The following is a 22,160-nucleotide window of genomic DNA, read 5'->3' as shown; positions in this document are numbered from 1 at the left end:
GAATGTGGCATCTTTAGTGCCTCTCCCAGTGGTGGGAGGCCCTTTTGAGAGTGTAGGAATCAACATTATTGGTCCCTTAGACCCTCCAACCTCTTCTGGCAATCAATTTATATTGGTTGTAGTCGACCATGCTATTAGTTATCCTGAAGCCATACCTATGATGACTGTTGCAGCTCAGGCTGTGGCTAAGGCGCTCCTTGGTATTTTTTTTTTTACCAGGGTAGGTTTTCCTAAGGAAGTCATTTCTGACAGGGGATCACATTTTATGACCCACTACATGCAGGCCATGTGGAAAAACTGTGGAGTGACTTAAAAGTTCTCAACTGCCTACCATCCCCAGACAAATGGGTTGGTAGAGAGGTTTAACCGTACTATTAAGAGCATGATAGGTGCCTTAGAAGAACCCCTTAGAAGAAAGACCTTCTACTGTCATGCCTTCTATTTACTTATAGAGAAGTCCCTCAGGAGGGAGTTGGCTTTAGTCCCTTTGAGCTTCTCTATAGTCATCCAGTTAGATGTCCATATGCCCTAATTAAGGAGGGGTTGGAGTGTGCTCTTTCTCCCAAGCCAGTGAGAGTCACTGACTGTATGTTAGGTCTCCGGAGCAGAATGACACACATGACAGAAGCATCTGATAACTTAAAACAGGTCAGGCTCTGGTGAAGCATTGGCATGACCAGAAGGCCCACATGGTTGAGTTTACTCAAGACCAGCAAGTTTTAGTTATGGTTCCTACAAGGCAGAGGGCCTTACAGGACAAATGGATAGGACCCTTTAAGGTTGTGGGAAAACTTGGAGGTCAACTATTTGGTGGATTTAGGCAATCCTAAGGAGGCCCCCAGGTTCTTTCACACCAACCGTCTAAAAGCCTATGTCTCCAGACCAGAAGTGGGAGCTTTGCTTCTAGCTTCAGCTCAAGAGGAGGAAGGGAGTGAACCTCTACCTGATCTCCTCAGTGGACAACCTTTAGATGAGAAAATAGAAGGAGTTAATCTCTCTTCTAATCTGGCACTGGAACAACAGGAGGAGTGCAAGTTTCTGTTAAATCAGTTTGCCTCCCTGTTTTCACTATCACCAGGCTTAACCCCTTGGGGCCAACATGACATTCTCACTAGTGACTGTTTACCTGTTAAAAGCAGAGGTTACAGGCCGTCAGATAATGTCATAACCCACATAAAGGAAGAGGTCAACAAGATGCTTGATCTCAGGGTAATAGAACCCTCTACCAGTCCATGGTCTAGTCCAGTTGTACTAGTGCCAAAGGCAGGATCCAAGGAGTTGATATTCTGAATGGCCTATAGAGCTCTAAATGCAGTCACTAAGACTGATGCCCATCCTTTACCTAGGACATATGATCTGGTGGACAAACTTGGTTTAGCCAAGTACCTCAGTGCATTTGACCTTACATCAGACTATTGGCAAATAGCCCTGACAGACCATGCCAAGGAGAAAAGTACATTTTCAACACCAGCAGGCCTCTACCAGTTTAAGGTAATGTCTACTGGACTAAAAAATGCACCTGCAACATTCAAAAGGATGGTTAATCAAGCTCTGAATGGGATGGAGGACTTCTACATGGCATACTTGGATGACATTGCAGTGTTCAGCCACTAACTGGAAAGAACATATTGACCACTTAGGATATGTTTTGCAGGCTCTTGAGCAGGCCCATCTGACCATAAAGGCAAGTAAATGTCAAATTGGTCAGAGCAAAGTGGTCTACCTTGGACATGAGGTAGGAGGAGGTGAAATAAGGCCATTGCCTAGCAATGTACAAGCTGTACAAGAATGGGCCACCCCTACTACTCAAACCCAAGTGAGAGCCTTCTTAGGTCTCACTGGTTATTATAGGAACTTCATAGAGAACTATGGGTCCATAGCTTCTCCCTTCTCCCTTGATTTCCTAAAAGGGTTAGATGGAAAGAGGAGTGCAACAAGGCATTTGAAGGACTTAAGAAAGCCCTTTGTCAAGCTCCAGTCTTAAGAGCTCCTGACTATAGCCAAACCTTCATTGTGTAAACAGATGCTTCCAATACAGGTGTAGGTAGGGAGCACCCCATCTGCTTCATCAGCAGGAAGCTGAAGGAAACAGAAACATGGTGGGCAACTATTGAAGGAGAATGTTTAGCTATTGTGTGGTCACTGAAGACGTTTAGGCCATACTTGTATGGATCTACTTTTGTTATTCAGACTGACCACCAACCCTTGAGATTCTTTTTTTTTTTTCTATAACTCTGTTTATTGAGTTTAAACAACATAACATAAAGGAATGAACATAAAGGAATGAACATAAATGAGGCATGAATCAGCGGCAAACATATGACAAAGGCAATTTGGCAATAATAACAGCTTTCATGGGCCCACGGGGACGAGGACCGTAAAACAGAAATAGGCCAAGGCAGGCAAACAATGCTAACAGTGCTGCGGATGCACCCCCACCCGCCGGTCTCAGCTAGCGTCAAGCCATTTACCCCATATTTTTTCAAATTTGCGGGGACAACCCCGTGCGTTATAGATCTGGTGCTCTGAGGCTGCGCACCTGTCCAACCCATTACTCCATCGGTTCAAGCAAAGTGGGTCGGCTGATCCCCAATTGGCCGCAATAAGTCTTTTGCCTGCCCCCAGCGCAATTGTCAAAAACATTTTCTCGTATTTAGACAGGTTTACTTCACCCCCGATGCCCAGGAGTACCATCTTGGGGTCCGTAGGGATTGGTGTCGCCAGAGCAGCTGAGATTGTGTTAACACATTGCACCCAGAAGGCCTGTATCACCTGCCAGTCCCATATCATATGGTAGAAGGTGGCGGGTTCATTTTTGCATCGAGCACATGTCCCGTCTTCTATTCCACCCCATTTGGCCATTACAGTGCGTGAGTGGTATGAGCGATGAAGGATCCTCAGCTGTATTAGTCTAAGCTTAGATTCTATACCAATTTCTCTGGGGGACATTAATGCCTCCACCCAATCTTCAGGTTCCAGGGAACCCACATCCCTTTCCCACTTTGCCTTGAGCCCATCGAGCTGCGCAGCCCCAAACGAGTTAAGGGCCTGATAGAGAGTGGAGGTGACCTTAGAAGAGATGCAGTGCAGGAGAATATTGGTCTCAATGGGAGAGCAGGGGGGTATGATCGTCGTGTCAGGAAATTGGGTGTGGATGGCGTGGGACAGTTGCGCATGCCGAAACCGGTCCATGGGTGCCAGGTCGAATTGTTCTCGCATGGTCTCAAAACTCAGGAGGCGACCCCCTTGTATCACCTGTGCTAGTGTGTGTATTCTATTTGCTTGCCAGTGGCCAAAGGAGCCCATTTTCACTAGTTCCGGGAGGAGCGCATTGTGTCATTTTGGGCAGCGCCGGGAGTTCATCGTGGGTGGCGTAGAGGATTTGCAGCGGTGTTAGCGGGGCCATGGTCTCCAGTTCTATACGGGTGTGTGGTAGTGTGGGGTCCGTGTGCATCCAGTCATTCACTACTCCTATCTGTGTGGCCAGGTAATAGGTGCGTATGCAGGGTAAACCAATGCCCCCTCCCACACCGATCTCTGGAGCGTATCAAGGGCGATACTGGATTGTTTCCCACCCCATAGCAGTGTGCGCAGGTTCTTGTCAAGGAGTGCAAAGGTTTCGCGGGGAATGGGGAGTGGGGCATTCTGGAGAACGTACAACAGTCTGGGGAGGGTCATCATTTTGAATAGCGCGGGTCGGCCCATTAGCGATAGGGGAAGTGATTGCCAATGGGGGGTGTCTGTGTTGAGCCGTTAGATTACAGGTTGTAGATTAAGTCGGAGGAACCCATCGAGCGTCGGGTCAAGCCGTATACCCAGGTATTTAAAATCCCTGATAGAGACATGGTATGGGCAGGTCTCCGGGATCGCAGACTCACCACCCTGAATCGGGAAGAATATGGTCTTGGCATCATTTACCTTTAGGCCCGCAAAGTACTGATACTCCCTGAGAATGAGGGAGACTGCCGGGCACGAGATACTCGGGTTACTGAGGTATAGGAGCAGGTCATCCGCATAGAGTGAAAGGCGGTCTTCACCTCCACCCGGCCAAATGAAACCGGTCCAGGTTGTATTAGCTCTAAGCTCAATCGCAAGTGGTTCGATGGCCAGGAGGAAGAGGAGTGGGGAAAGTGGGCATCCCTGTCTCGTGCCCCGACCCAGGGGAAATGTTTTGGAGGACCTGCCGTCCACCCTCACCGTGGCCTCCGGGGATGCATATAGGAGTTTTACCCATGATATAAATGACTGCCCCAGATTCATCCTAGCCATGATCTCCCACAGGGCATCCCACCCCACAGAGTCGGATGCCTTTTCAAAGTCCACCGCCAGGAGGGCCAGTGGGGCTGGAATTTCCTTTGCCCTGGACAGCGCCAATTGGACTCTTCGTAAGTTCATTATAGTTGATTTATTAGGCATGAAACCACATTGGTCTGGGTGGACGAGGGTCTCAATCACCTGCAGTAGTCGGTTAGCTAGTGTTCTGGCGAGGACCTTTGCTTCACCATTAATCAGGGATATCGGACGATAGGAGGCGCATTCCTCTGGGGGTTTCCCGGGCTTGTGTATGACAACTATGCATGCCTTCCTGAGGTCTGGGGGGAGAGCTCCCAGTTCTCTGCTGCGTAGGAACATGCGGTGCATGTGGGTAGGTAACATGCCTCTGCGGTATTTCCATGTCTCTGTCGGGAACCCATTGGGGCCCGGGGTTTTCCCGGGTTGGAGTTGTGCTAGCGCTTCTTGCACCTCGGTGTCGGTGATATCAGCATTCAAGAGATCTGATTGGTGCTGTGAAAGTATCGGGAGCTCGATTTGGTCGAGGTAGCGTGAGGGTTCAATTGGTGGGTTCCCAGTGGGTGGGGTATAGAGGTTTTTGTAGTAGGTTGCGAATGCCTTGACAATATCAGAGTCTTCTGTCAACAGTGTTCCATCTGGAGATCTGATTGCCCTTACGTGTCTTCTGCTTAGTTCGCGTCTCTCCAACCAGGCCAAAGTCTTGTTAGCCTTGTCGCCCCGTTCGTATATTTGGCTCCGGACTAATTGGTGGGCGATTCGTGCATGGTCTAGAGATAAGTTGCTGAGGGCGTCTTGCGCCGTGAGCATCGCCTCCTTTGCTTCTTGGGTGTTGTGTATTAGGATTTGTCGTTCACACTCCAAGATGCGTGTTTCTGCTTCTCTGACCTTCTGGACTTGGCATTGTTGGTAGGTGGAAACCACAGAGATAGCCTCTCCTCGGAGGACTGTTTTGTATGCCTCCCAGATCGAAATCGGGCAGTCCACGGAGCCTTCATTGAGTTCGAAATATTCCGTTGTCTTCCTTTCCAGCTCCACAGCAATTTCGGGAAGACGGAGATGGTATGCGTGAGGCGCCAGTTACGATCTGGGCGGCGGCAGGAGTTTTTAAACGTTAGAAGGAGCGGGGAGTGGTCCGAAATTCCTCTCACAAGGAATTCAGCATCGAGAAGTCTATGGGTCATATTGCGGGGGATGAAGGCGTAATCAATCCTGGAGAACGATTTGTGGACACCCGAATAGAAGGAGAACCCTGCCTCGTCTCCATGGAGTGAGCGCCATGTGTCCGACAATCCCATGGCCTCGGCGAACGCGGCGAGCGGTGTGGAGGTGGGGCGAGTTACAGATCTCCTATGGGTTCTATCGACTGCGATATTCATAACCTCATTAAAGTCCCCTCCAAGCACCCACGTATCAGCCTCTTCTTCCAGGAGCAAGCTCTGTAGTTCGGAGAGTAGTTCTTTCGTCAGTGTGGGGGGGGCATAGATCGTCACCAGGCCCCACTTCTCGCCCCAGATGTCTGCCAGCAACAGTACATAGCGACCCCGGGGGTCCGCTCTGACCTTCCTAACCTGGAGAGGGACTCTCTTGTGAACGAGTATCATCGTGCCCCTAGCACCTTTCGTGAATCCGGCATGGTAAACATTTGAGCAGTTGGATCTTTTGAAAAAGTTGGTGTTTGTGCCCATCAAGTGTGTTTCATTTAAGAGGGCAATGTCCGGCGAGTGTCGGTTTAGGTACTGGAGCACCAGTCTCCGTTTTATGCTGGAGTCGAGGCCGTTGACGTTCCATGACATTGTCACCTTGCTGGAGTTCATCCTGTCTGCGTGAGTCCTCTTGTTGGGATGTCTGGGAGGATTAGTGGCAGTTGCGCCATTCTTGGGAGCATATGTCGGTTTCATCTCAGAGGAGACATCCCGGGGTTGCCTCTCATTGAAGTGCCTGACGACTGGCTGACAGTGGGCAAAAACAGTGTCCGTTTACAATGCCTGTACTCGTCGGTTTCCGGCCCTCTTGTCTCATGATTCCGTTTCCTTGAGTCCCCAAAACTCCCCCCACCCCGTACTTCCCCCCAACTGGGAGCACCTGTCGCCCAAACATTGAACTTATAACTTGGTGAACAAACTTATAACTTGGGGAACTTCTTCGGGATAACCCTGACTGTGATAGTGCCGCGCCGCATCAGGGCGGCGGCCGCTAGTTGAGCTCTCCCATGTTATTACGTTGCAGATTAGTCCCCCCGTTGCGTGGTCCTTACCCCTTTTCGGTGAGGGTCCCCTTCACGTTGTTATCTGCGTTGTTCGGGGGATTGAGGGGGCGAAGGTCAATCGGACCGGGGCCTCTGTGTGGGCGGTCCCGGTGGCGTGCGCCTCGCTCTGGACTCCGTGAGAACTTGGGTTTCCAGCCAGTCCCATGCATCTTTGGGTGTGTAGAACAGATGAGTCGTGACCTCATAGTGGACTTTAAGCAATGCCGGGAAGAATAAAGCGTATTTGATAGAGAGCGAGTGAAGTTTCTTCTTGACAGAGTCAAAGGATTGGCGGGCCTTCTGGACGTCCTTAGTGTAGTCGGGGTAGAACCCGATCCTGTAGCCGTTATATGTTATCGGGCCGGAGGCCCTTGCCATTTGTAGGATCGTATCTCGGTCCCGGTAATTCAGCAGGCATGCGATTATTGTTCTGGGCGGGGCGCCGGTGGGGACTCTATGTGCCCTTTCTATGGAGAAGAATTTGGACCGTTTTTTGGGGGCGAAGATATGAGCCAGCCAGTCCTCAAGAAAGTTCAGCGCTGGGGCCTTCCTCCCTCTCCGGTATTCCAAGGATCCTGAGGTTATTGCGCCACGCCCTCCCCTCACTGTCCTCCGCACGGGATTCCAGTTGGGCTACTTTCCGAGTGATTGCGGTAAATTGTTGCTCTAAACAGTGCACTGTCTCTTCTGTGTTTGAAATTCTCTGTTCCGCCTCACCAACCCTGGCCGATAGATTGCGGAGGTCTTGGCGTATAAGGGACACCTCTGTGGATAGGCCTCCCATTTTAAGTTCCAGTGATGTTCTTGAGTACCCAATCGCTTTCATGAGGTCTGTCAGAGAGATTGGGGGGTCATGGGGCTCTTCGATGGTGTCATGATGCCTACTCCCGGAGAACCAGTCCAGGACCAGCGTCCCCGGAAGCAGACATCATGTGCCCGGGGAAAAGGCCAGCAACCCCTAGTAGGGGCCCTTTGGACACTGTCCTGGCGCCTTTGGCGCCAGGCTCATTTTGGACCTCAGTCCTGGCGCCATAGGCGCCAGGCTCATAAAGAGAGTGTTTATGTGAACTTACCTGATGCAGACCGTGCTGCCAGATCCAGACCTCTTTGAGGCCTGAAAGGGACTATTTTACCTGTGGGACTATTTTGCCACTTGCCTGGGAAGAATACATACCTGGAACTACTTTGGGGGCTATTTAAGCCACGCCCAGACAGCAGCTCACGCTTCGCGTTGTTCTGCACCTAGCAGCTAGCAGCTGGACGCTCACCGTGTCTGCTCCTGCATCCTGACTCCAGCCACGCCCGCCTCCATCCTGGAACACCTGAAACGAAAGAAGAGAAGGGAAAAGGTGAACAGAAGAACATTCTGTCCGGAGTCATCAAGCCGGCGATCCTAAGGGAAGACATTTATTTTAAAGACGCATCGCGTTGCTCGCTGCAGCGCCGCGTTCCACTCACCTGTTCACGAGGCATCTCCGTGCTCCTTAGCGACCATCTGCACGATCCGCCGCATACCTGCGCCTAAGGGGGAAGAGAAGAACAAAAGGTGAGCAAAAGGAACATATTGAGGAAAGCCAGATTTTCGCCATAAGATTTACCTGATTATTGTTGGGAGAATCTTTCCTCATCTCGGGTCGGCGCCGCTTCTTCGGCAGTACCGTACCCCGGCCCCTATGGGGAAAAAGGACACACGCATTAGTGGGTGAATATAAGGACATTAAAGGAACCACCCATCATAAACTCACCTGAGTTTACCTTTGGCGAATTGTTTCCTCCACGCAAAATCTTCACTCAGCACCTGTGATAAAAGGGATAAGAGACGGACTACTGAATATAAAGGCAAATAGAAAAGGAGGCCAACTCTTGAACTTTTACAACAGTATACTTACGGAACCTTGCCAGGAAAGTCAAGTAAGCTTGGATCCTCACCAATCCGAACACCAGTGAAGTAACTGGATATAATCGCACCCCTGCACCAGAAGCAGGATGGAGAGCTCGTCCTTTCAAACCTTAAGGTGAGAGTTAACGGGGAATTTCAGAGGTGGTCTGAGGAGAGTGAAAGAGGGAAGTGGGAGGCCGACGTGCTACTCCGCAGGTAGTTAATCCCCTTTCTCCATCTGCAGAAGGATTCTCCTGCGAGTCAGACAAGCGAGATTTGGGGGCCCTGTCCAGTTGGTCTTCCGAGTTCTGAGCATCACCTTAGAAGAGGCCGCAGCAGTCCAGACCTGGTCAGCGTCTCCGTGGGAGTCAGGTGAGCGTTACAGATGGCACCTTCCTCTTCTGGAGTCTGAGTCCCCTGGTGGGGGGGGGGGGCTGTTGTGTAGAAGTCCATTTTACTTTGAAGAGTTTGCCTTTGAGCTTTTTCTTTCCCCATGTCGCAGGTGGCGTGTCTGGTATGGCAGCAGGCCCGAGTATTCCACGTTGTCGGGCAAGTAGGATGGATGATGAGGCCTGGAGGGGCCCTGCGTGGGTCATATTGTTAAGTCGCGGCAATACGGGGCGCCGCGAGGGCGGCGTCGAAGACAATGAAGCGTGTTCCTCCGGAGTGTGGCCCCCTCCTTCAGGGCTGCTGGGCGCTTAGGGGTGGTGCTGTATGAGTAGGGGAGAGCTCGCCCCCGCAGTAGTGGTGCCCTGTAGGAGCTGTTCTGCAGGTTGTCCCCCACCGCAGTCCAAGTGTGCTGAGGCCTTGCTTAGGGAGGGGGAGGAGAGAGAGAAAACAGTCTTTCAAGGAAGTGCCGCTGTATTGTTCCCTGGCGTGGCACTAGCAAGTACCCATCTCCGCCCCGTGCAGTTCCGTTCATGGGCTTCACAGGCCCTGTCGCCAGTCCAGGTGTAGGGCGGGGGAGAACAGGGCAAACTCCCAGCCCCCCACACACTCCTACCTCGCCGTAGCTGGGTCCATTGCCCTCGTGTTGTCCATCAGCAGGGGAGCGCAGCACTCTATCTTCCTAGTCGTGCCGCAACTCGACACTGGGCGATGCAGTCTCGCTGACGGGGGGGGGGGATTACTGGGGGAAGGTTGGCAACGTGGGCCCGGGCCTGAGGCGAGCGCTCCGGGTAGTGCGTGGGGAACGGTGGAGCGTTTCCCTCGTGGTCCTCTGGAAGTTCAGGGAGGAGAGAGGGGACTCCTCAAGTGCGTTGCACCGCCAGGGGTCAGGGGGATGCGGTGTATCGATGGCAGCAGCCGTTCCGATCTCGGCGCCCTGCGGTGTCTCCAGGAGCAGGAGGGAGGGACCACAGTTGTGACTCGGACGGTGCCGGTGGAGCGCCCCGGGGGGGTTTTCCTACTGTCGGTCTGCCGGCGTTTCTCCGGCGCGTGCCTTTGCCCGGGCTCTTCGGTGTCGGAGTGTCTCGGAGGGCGAGGGGTTGGCGGCCGCTTCCACTCACGCTGGACTGGCCGCGGATCACCCGCCGGCGGTCTTCAGGCAAATACTGGAGTCCCCCGGTCCGATTCGTCCCCAAAATGCAGCGACGGCTGCACAAGTGTGTCCTCCGCTTCTCGTGAGCAGATGGGGTAATTTCGTGCCGCAGAAAGGGATTATATTTTAGGATAAATGCAGCGGCCGCCGGGAGCCGAGATGTTTAGGTCTGCATGCGTCGCGCGCGCATGTGCAGTCCGAACCAACCCTTGAGATTCTTAATACAGATGAAGGGGGAGAATCCTAAATTGTTAAGATGGGCAATCAGCCTTCAGGGGTTTGATTTTACCATTGAACACAGGTTAGGGTGTAATCGCCCAAATGCTGATGGTCTCACCAGAATGTTTGACCGACTGGAGTAAGGAGATTCATCCAGGGTGGATTAAATCCTCATGTCCCTTAGTCTGGGGGGGACGAGTGCTAGGGAGAATTCTCATAAATGTGCTAATTCCCTTAGAGACCCTCCAGCAACTTTGCTGGATTTGGAGGACTTGACTTTTTACCTGGAAAGAGTGTGAGCCTTTTGTTCCCCACTCTCATGTATTTTGATGTGTGCTTTACTCTTGCGTTCTTTGATTATTTAGTTTTAAGATAACTCCATAGGCATATTTTCATGTGTGTTACGCAGCACCCTCAGTGCAGTAACACATGGATGTCTTTTTAGACTTCCCAAAGGTTTAAATACCTTCTCTGGGATAAACTACTGTTTCCCACAGAATGTGAGGTTAAATTAACTTTACTAGTCTTTTTAAATTCCTAGACCCATCACACACTATCTTCCTATAAAGGGTCTGGAAGGGTTACCTAGTATCCCCTGTGTTTAGAAACTCATGTAGCAGTTAAATGTTACCCTTTTCTGTCGAAATGGCTGGTGGCAGTGGTTTTAGAACAAACTACCATGATTTTTCCTGACCGCGAACACTCGTAGCTAAAAATCGCTGGAGCCATGTTTTTCAAGATAGCGCCTTAAGCCCCTTTGTTTAAACAGGTGCCGGTCTTCTTTTTCGCCGTTTCTTTTTGGAAAGGTCCTTCTAGTGTTTGTCTCTGCGCGCCAAACCAGGTTTGGTCCCTTTGTTTCCATGCGTTTGGCGGGCTTCAGGACTGAAGACCGCCTCTGGTGTCTGAGTGTCTGGGGTGGGCAGGAAGGGAGGGAGGTGCCCAAAACTCCCTGTGCCTAGGATCCTAGGAGACCCAAATGCACTCTGGCGTGATTGGCTTGCTGACTGTCCGGCAAGGAGAGCCACCCTGGTGGGCGAGTGGCAGCTAGGCTGGAATGAATGGGAGCAAACTGTTTCAGTCTCTTGGACTGAAAGGCAGAGTCAACTACTGGAACGAAAGAACCGAAGACGAGCTGGAAGAGGACGGCTGCTGCCACTAATGGACCGTTGGTTAGCCCGGTGAAGCCCTGCTGCAGGTCCGAATCGCCATGGTCATCTCGACAGAGAAGTCCTTCAAGGAAGACTTCTCCCTTTGAGTTGATGGGACCAATCAACTCGTAAGCCACCTGGACACCATTCTCGGAGCTGGTTGTATTTTCCTCAGCGTGCTGTGGAAAACCGAATAGCCAGGGAGAAGGACACCTGTTTGTGTGCTTGACGACAGCTACCGGAATCGAAGATTTGCCAGTTTTCCAGCTTTGTGGCCAGTCCCCGGGCAGTGCAGGAGTCCCCCGATGTCCTCCCTCTTGTCCTCACGACTGAGGCTCAGGAACAGGAAGATCTGCAGAAACAGAAGTCTTCAGCTGCATCGTTTTCTTCAATATAAGTTACTGTGAAAACCCGACTGAGAGAACTTACCTCTCACTGCGAAAGTGTGTGAAACTTGGGCAACTTGCAGGCTTAGTCAGCTTGTGACCTGGCATATGAATCTTTCCTCTACGAACTACTTCTAAGAACCGTGGCAAATACTTTTCCGTTTAACTCCCAGAACAGTTTTTACGTATACAAGACACTAGCCCATTCACTTTGGCCTACCTATTGCATTGAATCACCTCCTCTGGTGAACTCTGTTTGCACCGTTTAAGAGTAACTGTAATATTCGTTTTATTATCTCATGCCTTTTTGCTCCTACTTCAAATGATATGAATGCCATTTTGCTCCTACTTCAAAGTAGTTTAAATGTCACAGAACCGAATAGAGTGAAGTACTGTAGTATATTTTTGTGTGATATAGATTGCCTCCTTTTAGTGAATGTTTTCTAACTGACTGTGTAATAAATTAAGTGTTTTACCAAGAAACCTTTAGTATAAGTGTCTATCTGAATACTTGTGATTGTAGACCTTTGTGTAACACCCTTACAAGCTCATATTCCCTCTTGAAATGAGCCTGGCTACTCAGCTCGCTACCAAAAACTGTGTGGTCAAGACTTATACCAAAGGTTGGTTTTGCTTACACCTGTAGTCCTAGTTGTGTGTAGTGGGCCCAGAGGGTACGGCATGCAAACTTTCCCTAACACAGGTGACTTCAGTAACTAGGACACTGTGGATATTAATATACCACTGTTTGCATTTAGAATCCGACTTAAGAGTTTGTCAAAAGAAAAGGTTATTAGGACAAAACAAGCAATCTCACAAATATTCTGAAAGCAGGTAAGTACTTTTGAAAACACCCCAAGGCAAAGTTAGTTAAACCCTTCCTGGAAGGAAGACCAAACACGATGACGGAGGGAAGAGGACTCATTCAGGGAGCCAGGCTAGGCCAAAGTGAATTGGGCAAAAAGTCTAGGTGGGCTGAAGCACTTCTCAAAGGTTGGTAAAAGTCTTGCACAATGTTTTGAAGTCTTTGTAAAAAAGAAGAAATCAAAGTAGGGCCACAAGCTGTTTAGGTTTGTGAAGTAAAGAAGCTGTTAGCAACTCTACAGAGCAACCACAAGAAGTCTCAATTGAGCACAAGTGCAGTTATACAACAAGAGTTAAGTTCTTTTAGACTGTACAGTACCTTTGGTTCGAAGAAAAGGGCTTTGCTTGGCTTCTGTTCCTGTGCAGCTCTGCAGATCCTGTGTTCCTGGGCCTCAGTCATGGGGACAAGTGGGAGGATGTCTATAGGACTCCTGCACTGCAACGGGACGATATGCGTCAAAAAAGGACCAACTTCTATTCAGTGGCACTTCGCGGTTTCAGCTCTTTGCGTCCAAGCAAATAGCAACATGGCAGATGCTTGGCTGTCGAGATGGGCTTTCCTTGCGTCTGGGGTCCAGCACTCTGCTGAGGTGGCTCAGGCTCGGTCAGTCCTTGCTTCCTGGGAGTCTGGAGGATATTCCTGGAGCTCTTGGCCAACTTAAAAGCAACACAGACGATCTGGTGTTCCTCTCCATGGCTGTTCGGTTCCAGTAGCAACTGCAGTGGAATTTCAACCAGCTCTGAGAGGATGTCCAGGTGGCTTACTTTGGAGTTGATTGGTCCCACCAACTCAATGGGAGAAGTGGTCCTTGCAGGGCTTCTCTAGTCGAAACGAAATTGGAGTTTCAACACAGCAGCAGGGCTTCACCGGGCAAACCAACGGTCCAGGCATTGCAGCAGGTGTCTTCTTCAAGTCCTTCTTTGGATTCCTTCGTCCAGTGGTCGACTCTGCCTTCCAAGCCAAAAAGCCTTGCCTTTTATGCAGGTTTCTCCCATTCATTCCAGCCTAGCTGTCAATCACCCAGCAGAGTGGATGTCCTTGCCGGATAGCCAGCGGGCCAGTCACCTAAGAGTGCATTCCTGTCTCCTAGGAGACTAAGCACTGGGAGTTTCGGTCACCTTCGTCGCTTCCTGCCCCTGCCAGACACCCTGGAGCCAGAGGCGGGCTTCACTTGTGAATCCCGCCAAAGGGACCAAACCTGGTTTGGCGCGCAGAGTAAATCTCAAGAAGGGCCTTTCCACAAATGGTGAAAAAAGACGACCAGGGGCATTTTGACAAAAAAGGCACCCTTGGGTGCTTTACTGCAGCTGCAAATGCAGCCTGCGGTAAACACACACCATGGTAGTTAAAAGTAAACCACTGCCACCAGCCATTCATCGAGGAAAGGGTAACATAAAAATTTTACATAAGATGATAGACAAAGAGGATACTAAGTAACCCCTCTAGCACCCTATTGTAAGATAGTGTGTGCTGGGTCTAGAAAGTTACAATGTGAGTAAAGTCCATTTCACTTTACTGCTCTTGGAAACAGTAGTTCATCCAAGAGAAGGTATTTAAACCTTTGGGAAATCTGAAAGACTTCCCTTTGCCACTGCACTGAAGGTGCTGTGTGACACCATGTAAAATATGATGCCTATGGAGTTTGTCAGACTCCACAACCAAAAGAAACAGTGTTCAAATCACATTAAAAATACATGAGTGGTAAAAATAAAAGGGTCTCACTCTCTCCAGGTTAAAAATTCAAGTCTTCAAAATCCAGCAAAGTTGCTGGGGGGGTCTCTAAGGTAGAGAGGAATTAGCACATTTCTGAGAATTCTCCCAAACATTTTCTATCCTGTGCGGACTTAATGAGGGCCCCTGACCCTAATTACACTCTCTTTAGACTAAGCCTTGGCTGCGTCTCCCGGTACCTTGACTGGGTTTTGGCTAACCTCTCAGAGCTCCTTGTTCATAATATCTAGGGTGGCCTCCTGAAATCGGTCTACCAGGCCAGATCCTAAATCCATCTTAACAGTGGTTGCTGAAGAAATCGAAGTAAGGGGGGTGTGTTTGCATACCCATTCCTAACCTCCTCCTACCTTAGGTTGTAAGGGCACAATGGACTAATCCCATCTTTCCATTGATTAGCTAAGATCGGTGATGGTCTGGTCAAGGGTTCCTCCCTTGGCTTCCTGTAGAGTGGTGGTATTGGGAGAGGAGCTTTCCTTTCCTTTTTATTCTAGTTCTGGAACACTTACCTGAAACAGTGAATCTATAAATTTTGTGTGGCGATTTATTTGAGGTATTCATGGCTTAGTTTATTCAAAGTCTTAATCAATAATTGTATATGTTTATGCACCCTCTGTCGAACTTGAATTATTGGACTGTTATGTGTGTCTCATTGTAGTCTTAAACCACTCACATGCAGTAAGCCTTACTGCTCTGCTACACTACCTTGATTGGATTGAGTTTGGCTAGACATCAGTGTGTTTTCCTGTTCACCATAATAGGGCGACCTCTCAGAATCCACCCCTAGGGTGGATTTTGAAAATCCATCTTAACAGTATGCATATAATGAACGATTGGACACAGCTACATTCTAGAAGAACTATTACTTACTGTGTTACCACAGTTTCCCCATTACATTCGGTTTTCTCTTTACAGGCCCTTCTGTAACATGTTGTATGTTGGTCTTTTCTCCACAGGTGATGACAGATGTGGTTGGTAACCCAGAAGAAGAGAGACGAGCAGAGTTTTATCAAGAGTCCTGGTCCCAAGAGGCTGTCAGTCGATATTTCTACTGCAAGGTACTATTCCTCGAGTAGAATAAATATATTGCTGCAGTAATTGTACAGAAGCTCCTGTCACTCATACAATGAATATTTCACCCGAGCACCCTTGAACACTGCTGAGAAAATTTTTCGTTTTTCACCTTTCCCTTCATATATTCCCATGGGACCCCCTCTCAGTCTTAATCCGGTCCTGACTTTTGGAGGTCGGCAAACCCTTCTGCTGTACTTCCCCTGATATTTAGCTCATTCTAATGGGGAAACTTCCCAGCCCATAAGGCTGTCAGTCATTAGAGGCTTTGTCTCTCTTTTAGAAATCTTGTTTCTGATGTTTGTTAATCTGCTTAGAATCACATGCTGTGCATAGTCCGACATCCAGTGGTCACTGCAGAGTATTGCATTTTGTTTTTCGTAGTCGAAAAGGGGACGTCGACAAGGCGTGTCTGTAACACTATCCCTATAGTGACATGCAGTGTACCCACAATCCATCACGCGTCGAGGTCCCTCAGATTGTTTTTTTCTGCCCAGATATTGGTCGCCTTAACGCGGAGCTCATTCGAGAGAAATTTCAAAACATTTATTTGACCCTTTGGTCGTTATTTCTTATATATTACATCAGATCCCTCCTTCGACGGCGAAGCTGTTTCACCGCCGATTAAGAACTTCGACAGAGGTGACTTAGACGGAGGCGATCCTTCGGCGCTGCCGAACACTTGGCCCAGCCTCGCCGGCCTAAAACAGTAGGGAGAGTGGGGGTCGTGGGACATTTCTGTTTCTTCTAAGAATGCCTTTCTCTTTCACCACCCTTTCCTTCAGGGTCGTTATCACTCTTAATAGTATCCTCAGCTATGGAGAGGACTCCTTTTAGATTTTGCCCGCGCTGTAAGGGCAAATTCACATGGAAGGATAAGCACAAGCGGTGTAACCGTTGCTTACCCCTCGACCACAACGAGGACGGCTGTTTGGCCTGTAAACTTCTTCGCCCAAAGACCTTAAAGGACCACAGGGACAAGAGGTGGGCAGCCTACGTTATGTTTAGAGCGGATTCCTCACCCGCCGCCGCCGAGTGTGACGAGGACAGTGATAACCGGACCTCCGTTTCGGAGGTTGTAGACCTCTCTAGGGAGCGTACTCGCTCCTCAACGTCTGTCCCTGGCCCCGACAAGTTCGGCTCACGCCCTACTTATGGGGATGAACACCCCGGCGACACTGACGAACACAGAAAACATAAACATAAGCACACAACCCATGGCACTTCTTCGTCGAAGACGAAGAAAGCCTACCGGCGTCCTCCACTGACCGTAAGGGTCGCAAGCCCTCCCCGCCACTACAGATGCGACTGGCGACTGGGCTACCAGCAGACAAGGGCGCTACCACCAAAACGCCAGGCGACGCGCCTCGTAAGAGTGTGACCGTCGCCAAAACAGCCTCGGCACAGCCCAACACGACGCCAGACAAACCCTCGAGAGAGAAATTAATCGTCGAAAGCTTGGCTTGTATAGTTTCCACTGACGGCCAGAGACGGGCGGCGAGTGATACGCCGAACCCCGCTCACAAGGCCAGGGAGACGCCGAGAATGCCGGAAGGGAGGCAGGGACCGCTCCCGCCGTCGAAGGAAGGCCCTAGCCTACGAGACGGTTTCTCAGAAGGAAAAGGGAGTTTATCCTCGACGTTATGGGACAGATCTAGATGGCTACAGGCAGAGGAACTTCCCTTTACGCCTCCAGACCGTTCTGGGTTACCACATTGGACATTTGAGAGATTCCAATCATGTATGGACAAGCTGGATAGATTTATGTCCACTCCTGAACATAAAACACCCAAGAGAGGTACTTCATGAGGACCCCAGGGCTAAATATCCTAGACTATTTAACCCCCTTCAAGAGGAGGCTAATACGTATGATCTCACTGAAAAAGACTCTCACTTTCAAGAGGATGAGGAGTTCTTAGATAGTGAAGACCAACAGAACCTCGAAGAAGAAGGTTTGACATGGGTGGGGGGGGCTTCGAAGAAGACCCAGATGAAGGTGGCTCACAGCCTTGGCAGTCCCCAACAGCGTCTACAAACCCTGAGATCCTGAACCTTTCCCCTCCTCAAACCACACCGGTCAGGAACACATCACCTATAGATGGACTAACCCACTTTCAACGCGCTACTACGGAAAGCAGCAGCGCACTTTGAAATTGAGACTGGGGAAATTACTCCCGATATTGATTTGGTAGAAAAAATAATTAAGGAAAAACCTCCCATTAGCCAGACCATTCCCCTCCTCGCCTCAGTTAAGAGACAAATCTTCCCATCGCTGTCTACACCTGCGTTGGTTAGAGGGGTCAACCCAAGAATTGAAAAACTGTTTACTCCTTCTCCATCGGATCCATTATACATTAAGGGTCACTCAATACCAGATTCCTTGGTAGTAACTACCACAAGGAAAAGGGCAGGGGTTCCGCTATAAACTAACAAGGACAAGGAAGGAAAGAAACTATGCCCTGGGTAAGAGAATTACAGCCTCTGCAGCTTTTTCCACCAGAATTGCCAATAATAATACCTTACTAGCAAGTTATGCTGATGCCCAATAGGGGAAGTTACACCAAGACCTTGAGGAAGTCCCTGAGCCCTTACGAACTCGCTTGTTAACCACTGTAACGGAAGGCACTCTGGTTAACCAGAGCATCATTAAAAACACACTCGATGCTGCAGAAACGGCTGGCCGTTCTTTAGTCCAGGGGATACTTCTGAAGTGTCATGTCTGGCTCCGGAACTCAGGTTTTAAGCCAGAGACCCAGGCGTCACTCATAAACAAACCAATCGAGGATTCTAACCTCTTTGGGAAAGCGGTGGACGACGTACTGGAGACCACTAAGAAGGATTTCGACACCCTAAAGACTTTAGACCAGATCTCAAGGCCTCCCAATAAGCGAGGATTCGGCAACAAATGCTTTTTTTGAGGCCAACGTCAACAACAACAACAGCAGTACACTGCAGGAAACTGGTCCTCTACTCAGGGAACCAGTGGCCAATACACTCAAAGAGGACAACACTGTGCAAGGGTAGAGGTCGGAGCCCCACTCCCAGAGGTTCCCCGGCTACCAACACCAAATGACCCTAAGGTCGGGGGCTGGTTAACATCTTTCCCACCAGCATGGTACGGAATAACATCAGACCGCTGGGTATTGTCAACTATAGCCCGCGGTTACTACATAGAATTCAGTCGGTCCCCCACGTACAGACCCCCAAGGGGACGACGCCTATCACCGGAGCACCTCGCCATCCTTCTTCAAGAAGTGGAACTGCTGCTACTAAAAGGAGCAATAGAGGTCGTGCCTCTATCACAGGTAACGGAAGGTATTTATTCAGTGTACTTCTTTGTACCCAAAAAGGACTTAACCCTGAGCCCTGTATGATCTGCGCCCAGAGAACAAATTTGTCAAACCTCAAAAATTTTGTATGGTGACCTTACAGGAAGTAATGCCCCTGCTTTCACAGGGAGATTACATGACAACACTGGACATGAAAGATGCATACTTTCATATTTTAATGTTGCCAGCGCACAGAAAATACCTCAGGTTCATGATAGAGGGCTAACACTACCAGTTCAGGGTGCTACCCTTCGGCATAGCGTCAGCACTGAGGGTATTCACGAAAGTACTGGCAGTGGCAGCGGCCCACCTGCGCAGGTTATCCATCCCAGTATACCCTTAAATCGACAATTGGCTCATAACAGGGGATTCTTATGAGACATGCTGTTCAAATACCCAAAAGACTGTAAACCTTCTGTTCCAACTGGGCTTCTCCATCAACAAGAAGAAGTCCAGCCTAGACCCCATCCAGATCAAACAATTCCTAGGGGCTCTAATTCGAACAAAGGATGGCCTCGTCTACCCCTCCAACGAGAGGGTCCAAAATATGCTGTTTCAGATCCCTCAATATGTGGCCGGTCGAGAGGTGACGGTATGCAAAGCAATGCGTTTGCTAAGAATGATGGCATCATGTATATATTTGGTACCTCACGCGCGCCTGCGCATGTGCCCAATGCAAGAGTGGCTCAACAACCAGTGGTGTCAGGCCAGCGGACAATGGGACGATCTAGTGGTGGTCTCACAGGCCTTGGTTCTCTCGCTTCGGTGGTGGGGAAACCATTCGCCACCCCTGCAGTGGGAGCCACTCTAACAACAGACGCATCCCTCACAGGATGGGGGGCTCACCTATCCCATCAGACTGCACGTGGAGTTTGGACTCCGAGTGTAGCGTCCAAACACAAACTTGGTGGAACTGCTAGCGGTCTTCAAAGCACTGAAGGCTTTCCAGGCGCACCTGCAAGGGAAGACAGTGATGGTCCTCACAGACAGCACCACAGCCATGTACTACCTGAACAAGCAAGGGGGCACTCACTCTCCAGGACTGTCCAAGCTGTCCCAGAACATCTGGAAGTGGGCTCTCAAACACATGTTCCTGTTGTCACAACATGTACCAGGGGAACTCAATCTGCTAGCAGACGAACTCAGCAGAGACTTCCCTCTGCCCGCAGAGTACAAATGGCGGTTACAAGAAAACATCGTCTTCGACGTTTTCACACAATGGGAATTCCCAGAAATAGATCTGTTCGCAACTCTGGAGAACTCCCAATGCCAGGATTACGCCTCCAGGTACCCCCAGAACCGATCCAAGGGGAACGGTCTCTGGATAACATGGTCAGGGAAATTTGTTTATGCTCCCCCCCCCCCCCCCCCCCCGACTCCCCTTCTCAAAAAAATAGTGCACAAGATACACCAGGAACCAGTCACCATGATACTAGTGGCCCCGATGTGGGCCCGGCAGCCATGGTTCGCTCACCTGATGGAGATGTCTCTATCTCCACCGGTGAAACTACCCTGCCCGTACAACATGCTGTCATAGGACAGGGGCAAGACGCTACACCCATGCCCACAGACCATAAACTTAGCAGCCTGGCTCCTGAGGTCATGGAATTTGGACATTTACATCTCCCTCAAAGATGCATGGACATTCTTAGGGAGGCTAGAAAACCTAACACTCGTTACTGCTATTCTAGCAAGTGGAAGAGATTTGTCATCTGGTGTAGAGGTAAGAGCATCAACCCCGTTGACTGCTCTCCCACACAGATTGTTCTTTACCTGACTCACTTATTAGACTCAGGATTGGTCTCACCCTTTGAACCCATGCACAAAGCATCCCTTAAGAACCGCACTCTTAAAACTGCTTTCTTAATAGCTATCACCTCCATTAGGAGAGTGAGTGAACTACAAGCGCTCTCTATACTAGACCCCTTCGTAACAGTTCACAAGGATAAGGTGGTTCTACGCACACATCCTAGGTTTGCACCAAAATTCATTTCTAAATTCCATGTCAACCAGTCAATAGAACTACCAACGTTCTTTCAAAACCGTTCAAATTTGGGAGAAAAGAGCCTGCATACACTGGATGTGCGCAGAGCCGTCATGTTTTATATGGAAAGAACTAGACCTCTGAGAAAGACTAATCAGTTCTTTGTCTCGGTGGCAGCAGGAAGAGAAGAAGATGCAGTTTCAAAATCCACTATATCTAGATGGATTGTCCAATGCATCACTCTCTGTTACACTCTTGCTAAGAGAGAACCACCCTTCAAGCCAAGAGCACATTCTACTCGAGGCACTGGGGCTTCCATAGCATTCAATGCAAATGTCCCTCTCGAGTCTATTTGCAAAGCGGCAACCTGGAGTCTGTACACACCTTTACAAAACACTACACTACTGTCTAGATGCCCAATCTAGATCTAATTCCCAGGTGGGACAAGCAGTATTAAGACTTAACTCCGGGTACTTCTCGCTAGTCTATGCACAGCATGTGATTCTAAGCAGATTAACAAACATCAGAAGACAATGCATTACTTACCGTAAAAGCCTTTCTGATGGTTGTATCTGCTTAGATTCACATGCGCCCACCCTTCCTCCCCGCTCAGATGGAAGGAACATAGACATCCTTTATCTCTCTCTCTTTTCTGTAATCACTCGCGTCTAATATGCTCCCTCAGGGCAGAAAAAATACAAACAGAGGGACCTCGACGCGTGAGGGATTGTGGGTACACTGCACGTCACTATAGGGATAGTGTTACAGACACGCCTTGTCGACGTCCCCTTTTCGACTACGAAAAACAAAATGCAATACTCTGCCGTGACCACTGGATGTCGGACTTTGCACAGCATGTGAATCTAAGCAGATACAACCATCAGAAATGCTTTTACGGTAAGTAATGCATTGTCATTTGTACAGTTGCACACATCACCTTACTGTAAAGTGCAGTTAAGATACTTTGTATCCTCATAACGTTTTACCTGATGGCTTTTTGGATACTTTGGCAATGTGCCCAGGAAAAGCTGGTGACAGCTGTGTGATTTTTACCATTTTAGTGACATTTATCTCATGCACTTTTTCAATTACAGCGAATACTGCACTTTACAGTAAGGTGATGTGTCCAACTGTACAAATGACAATGTATTACTTACCGTAAAAGCATGACCACCGGGTGGACTGACCAGCTCACTTTTGGGCTTTCATGTACCATGATGCAGCCGCCGCCATTCCAAACAGAGTGTTGGCAGCCTCTGGAATCTTCAGCTTATTCTATAAGCCGCCTGTGCTCCCAATTTCAGCCTTCTCACAACAAGGGAAGCTGAGCTGGGGCTGCCTCTATGTTCACTGCTGGAAGATCACCTGTCGCCACCAGCCCATGGTGACCTCCGCTGCAACCATTCTTCTGCAATCCGGCGAGTTGTCCTGAAGGGTCTGCATCACCGAGATACACATATTTTCTTCATTTGG

General features: G+C 49.5%; 1 protein-coding gene across 6 annotated transcripts in view; it reads left to right on the top strand.

Annotated features, from left to right (window-relative positions):
• The window catches only part of SMARCD3 (SWI/SNF related BAF chromatin remodeling complex subunit D3), a 764,638-nt gene that overhangs the window by 709,356 nt on the left and 33,122 nt on the right, over window positions 1–22,160 (top strand). For all 6 annotated transcript variants that reach the window (XM_069646019.1, XM_069646022.1, XM_069646020.1 and 3 more), the window contains one exon: window positions 15,260–15,361. In XM_069646019.1, the coding sequence (XP_069502120.1) occupies window positions 15,260–15,361 (102 nt within the window). The remainder of the gene's footprint in view (window positions 1–15,259; window positions 15,362–22,160) is intronic.

The sequence above is a fragment of the Ambystoma mexicanum genome, chromosome 2p (assembly GCF_040938575.1).
Source record: "Ambystoma mexicanum isolate Mex_15411 chromosome 2p, UKY_AmexF1_1, whole genome shotgun sequence".
Taxonomy (NCBI): domain Eukaryota; kingdom Metazoa; phylum Chordata; class Amphibia; order Caudata; family Ambystomatidae; genus Ambystoma; species Ambystoma mexicanum.
This window is presented reverse-complemented; position numbering and strand designations above follow the sequence as displayed.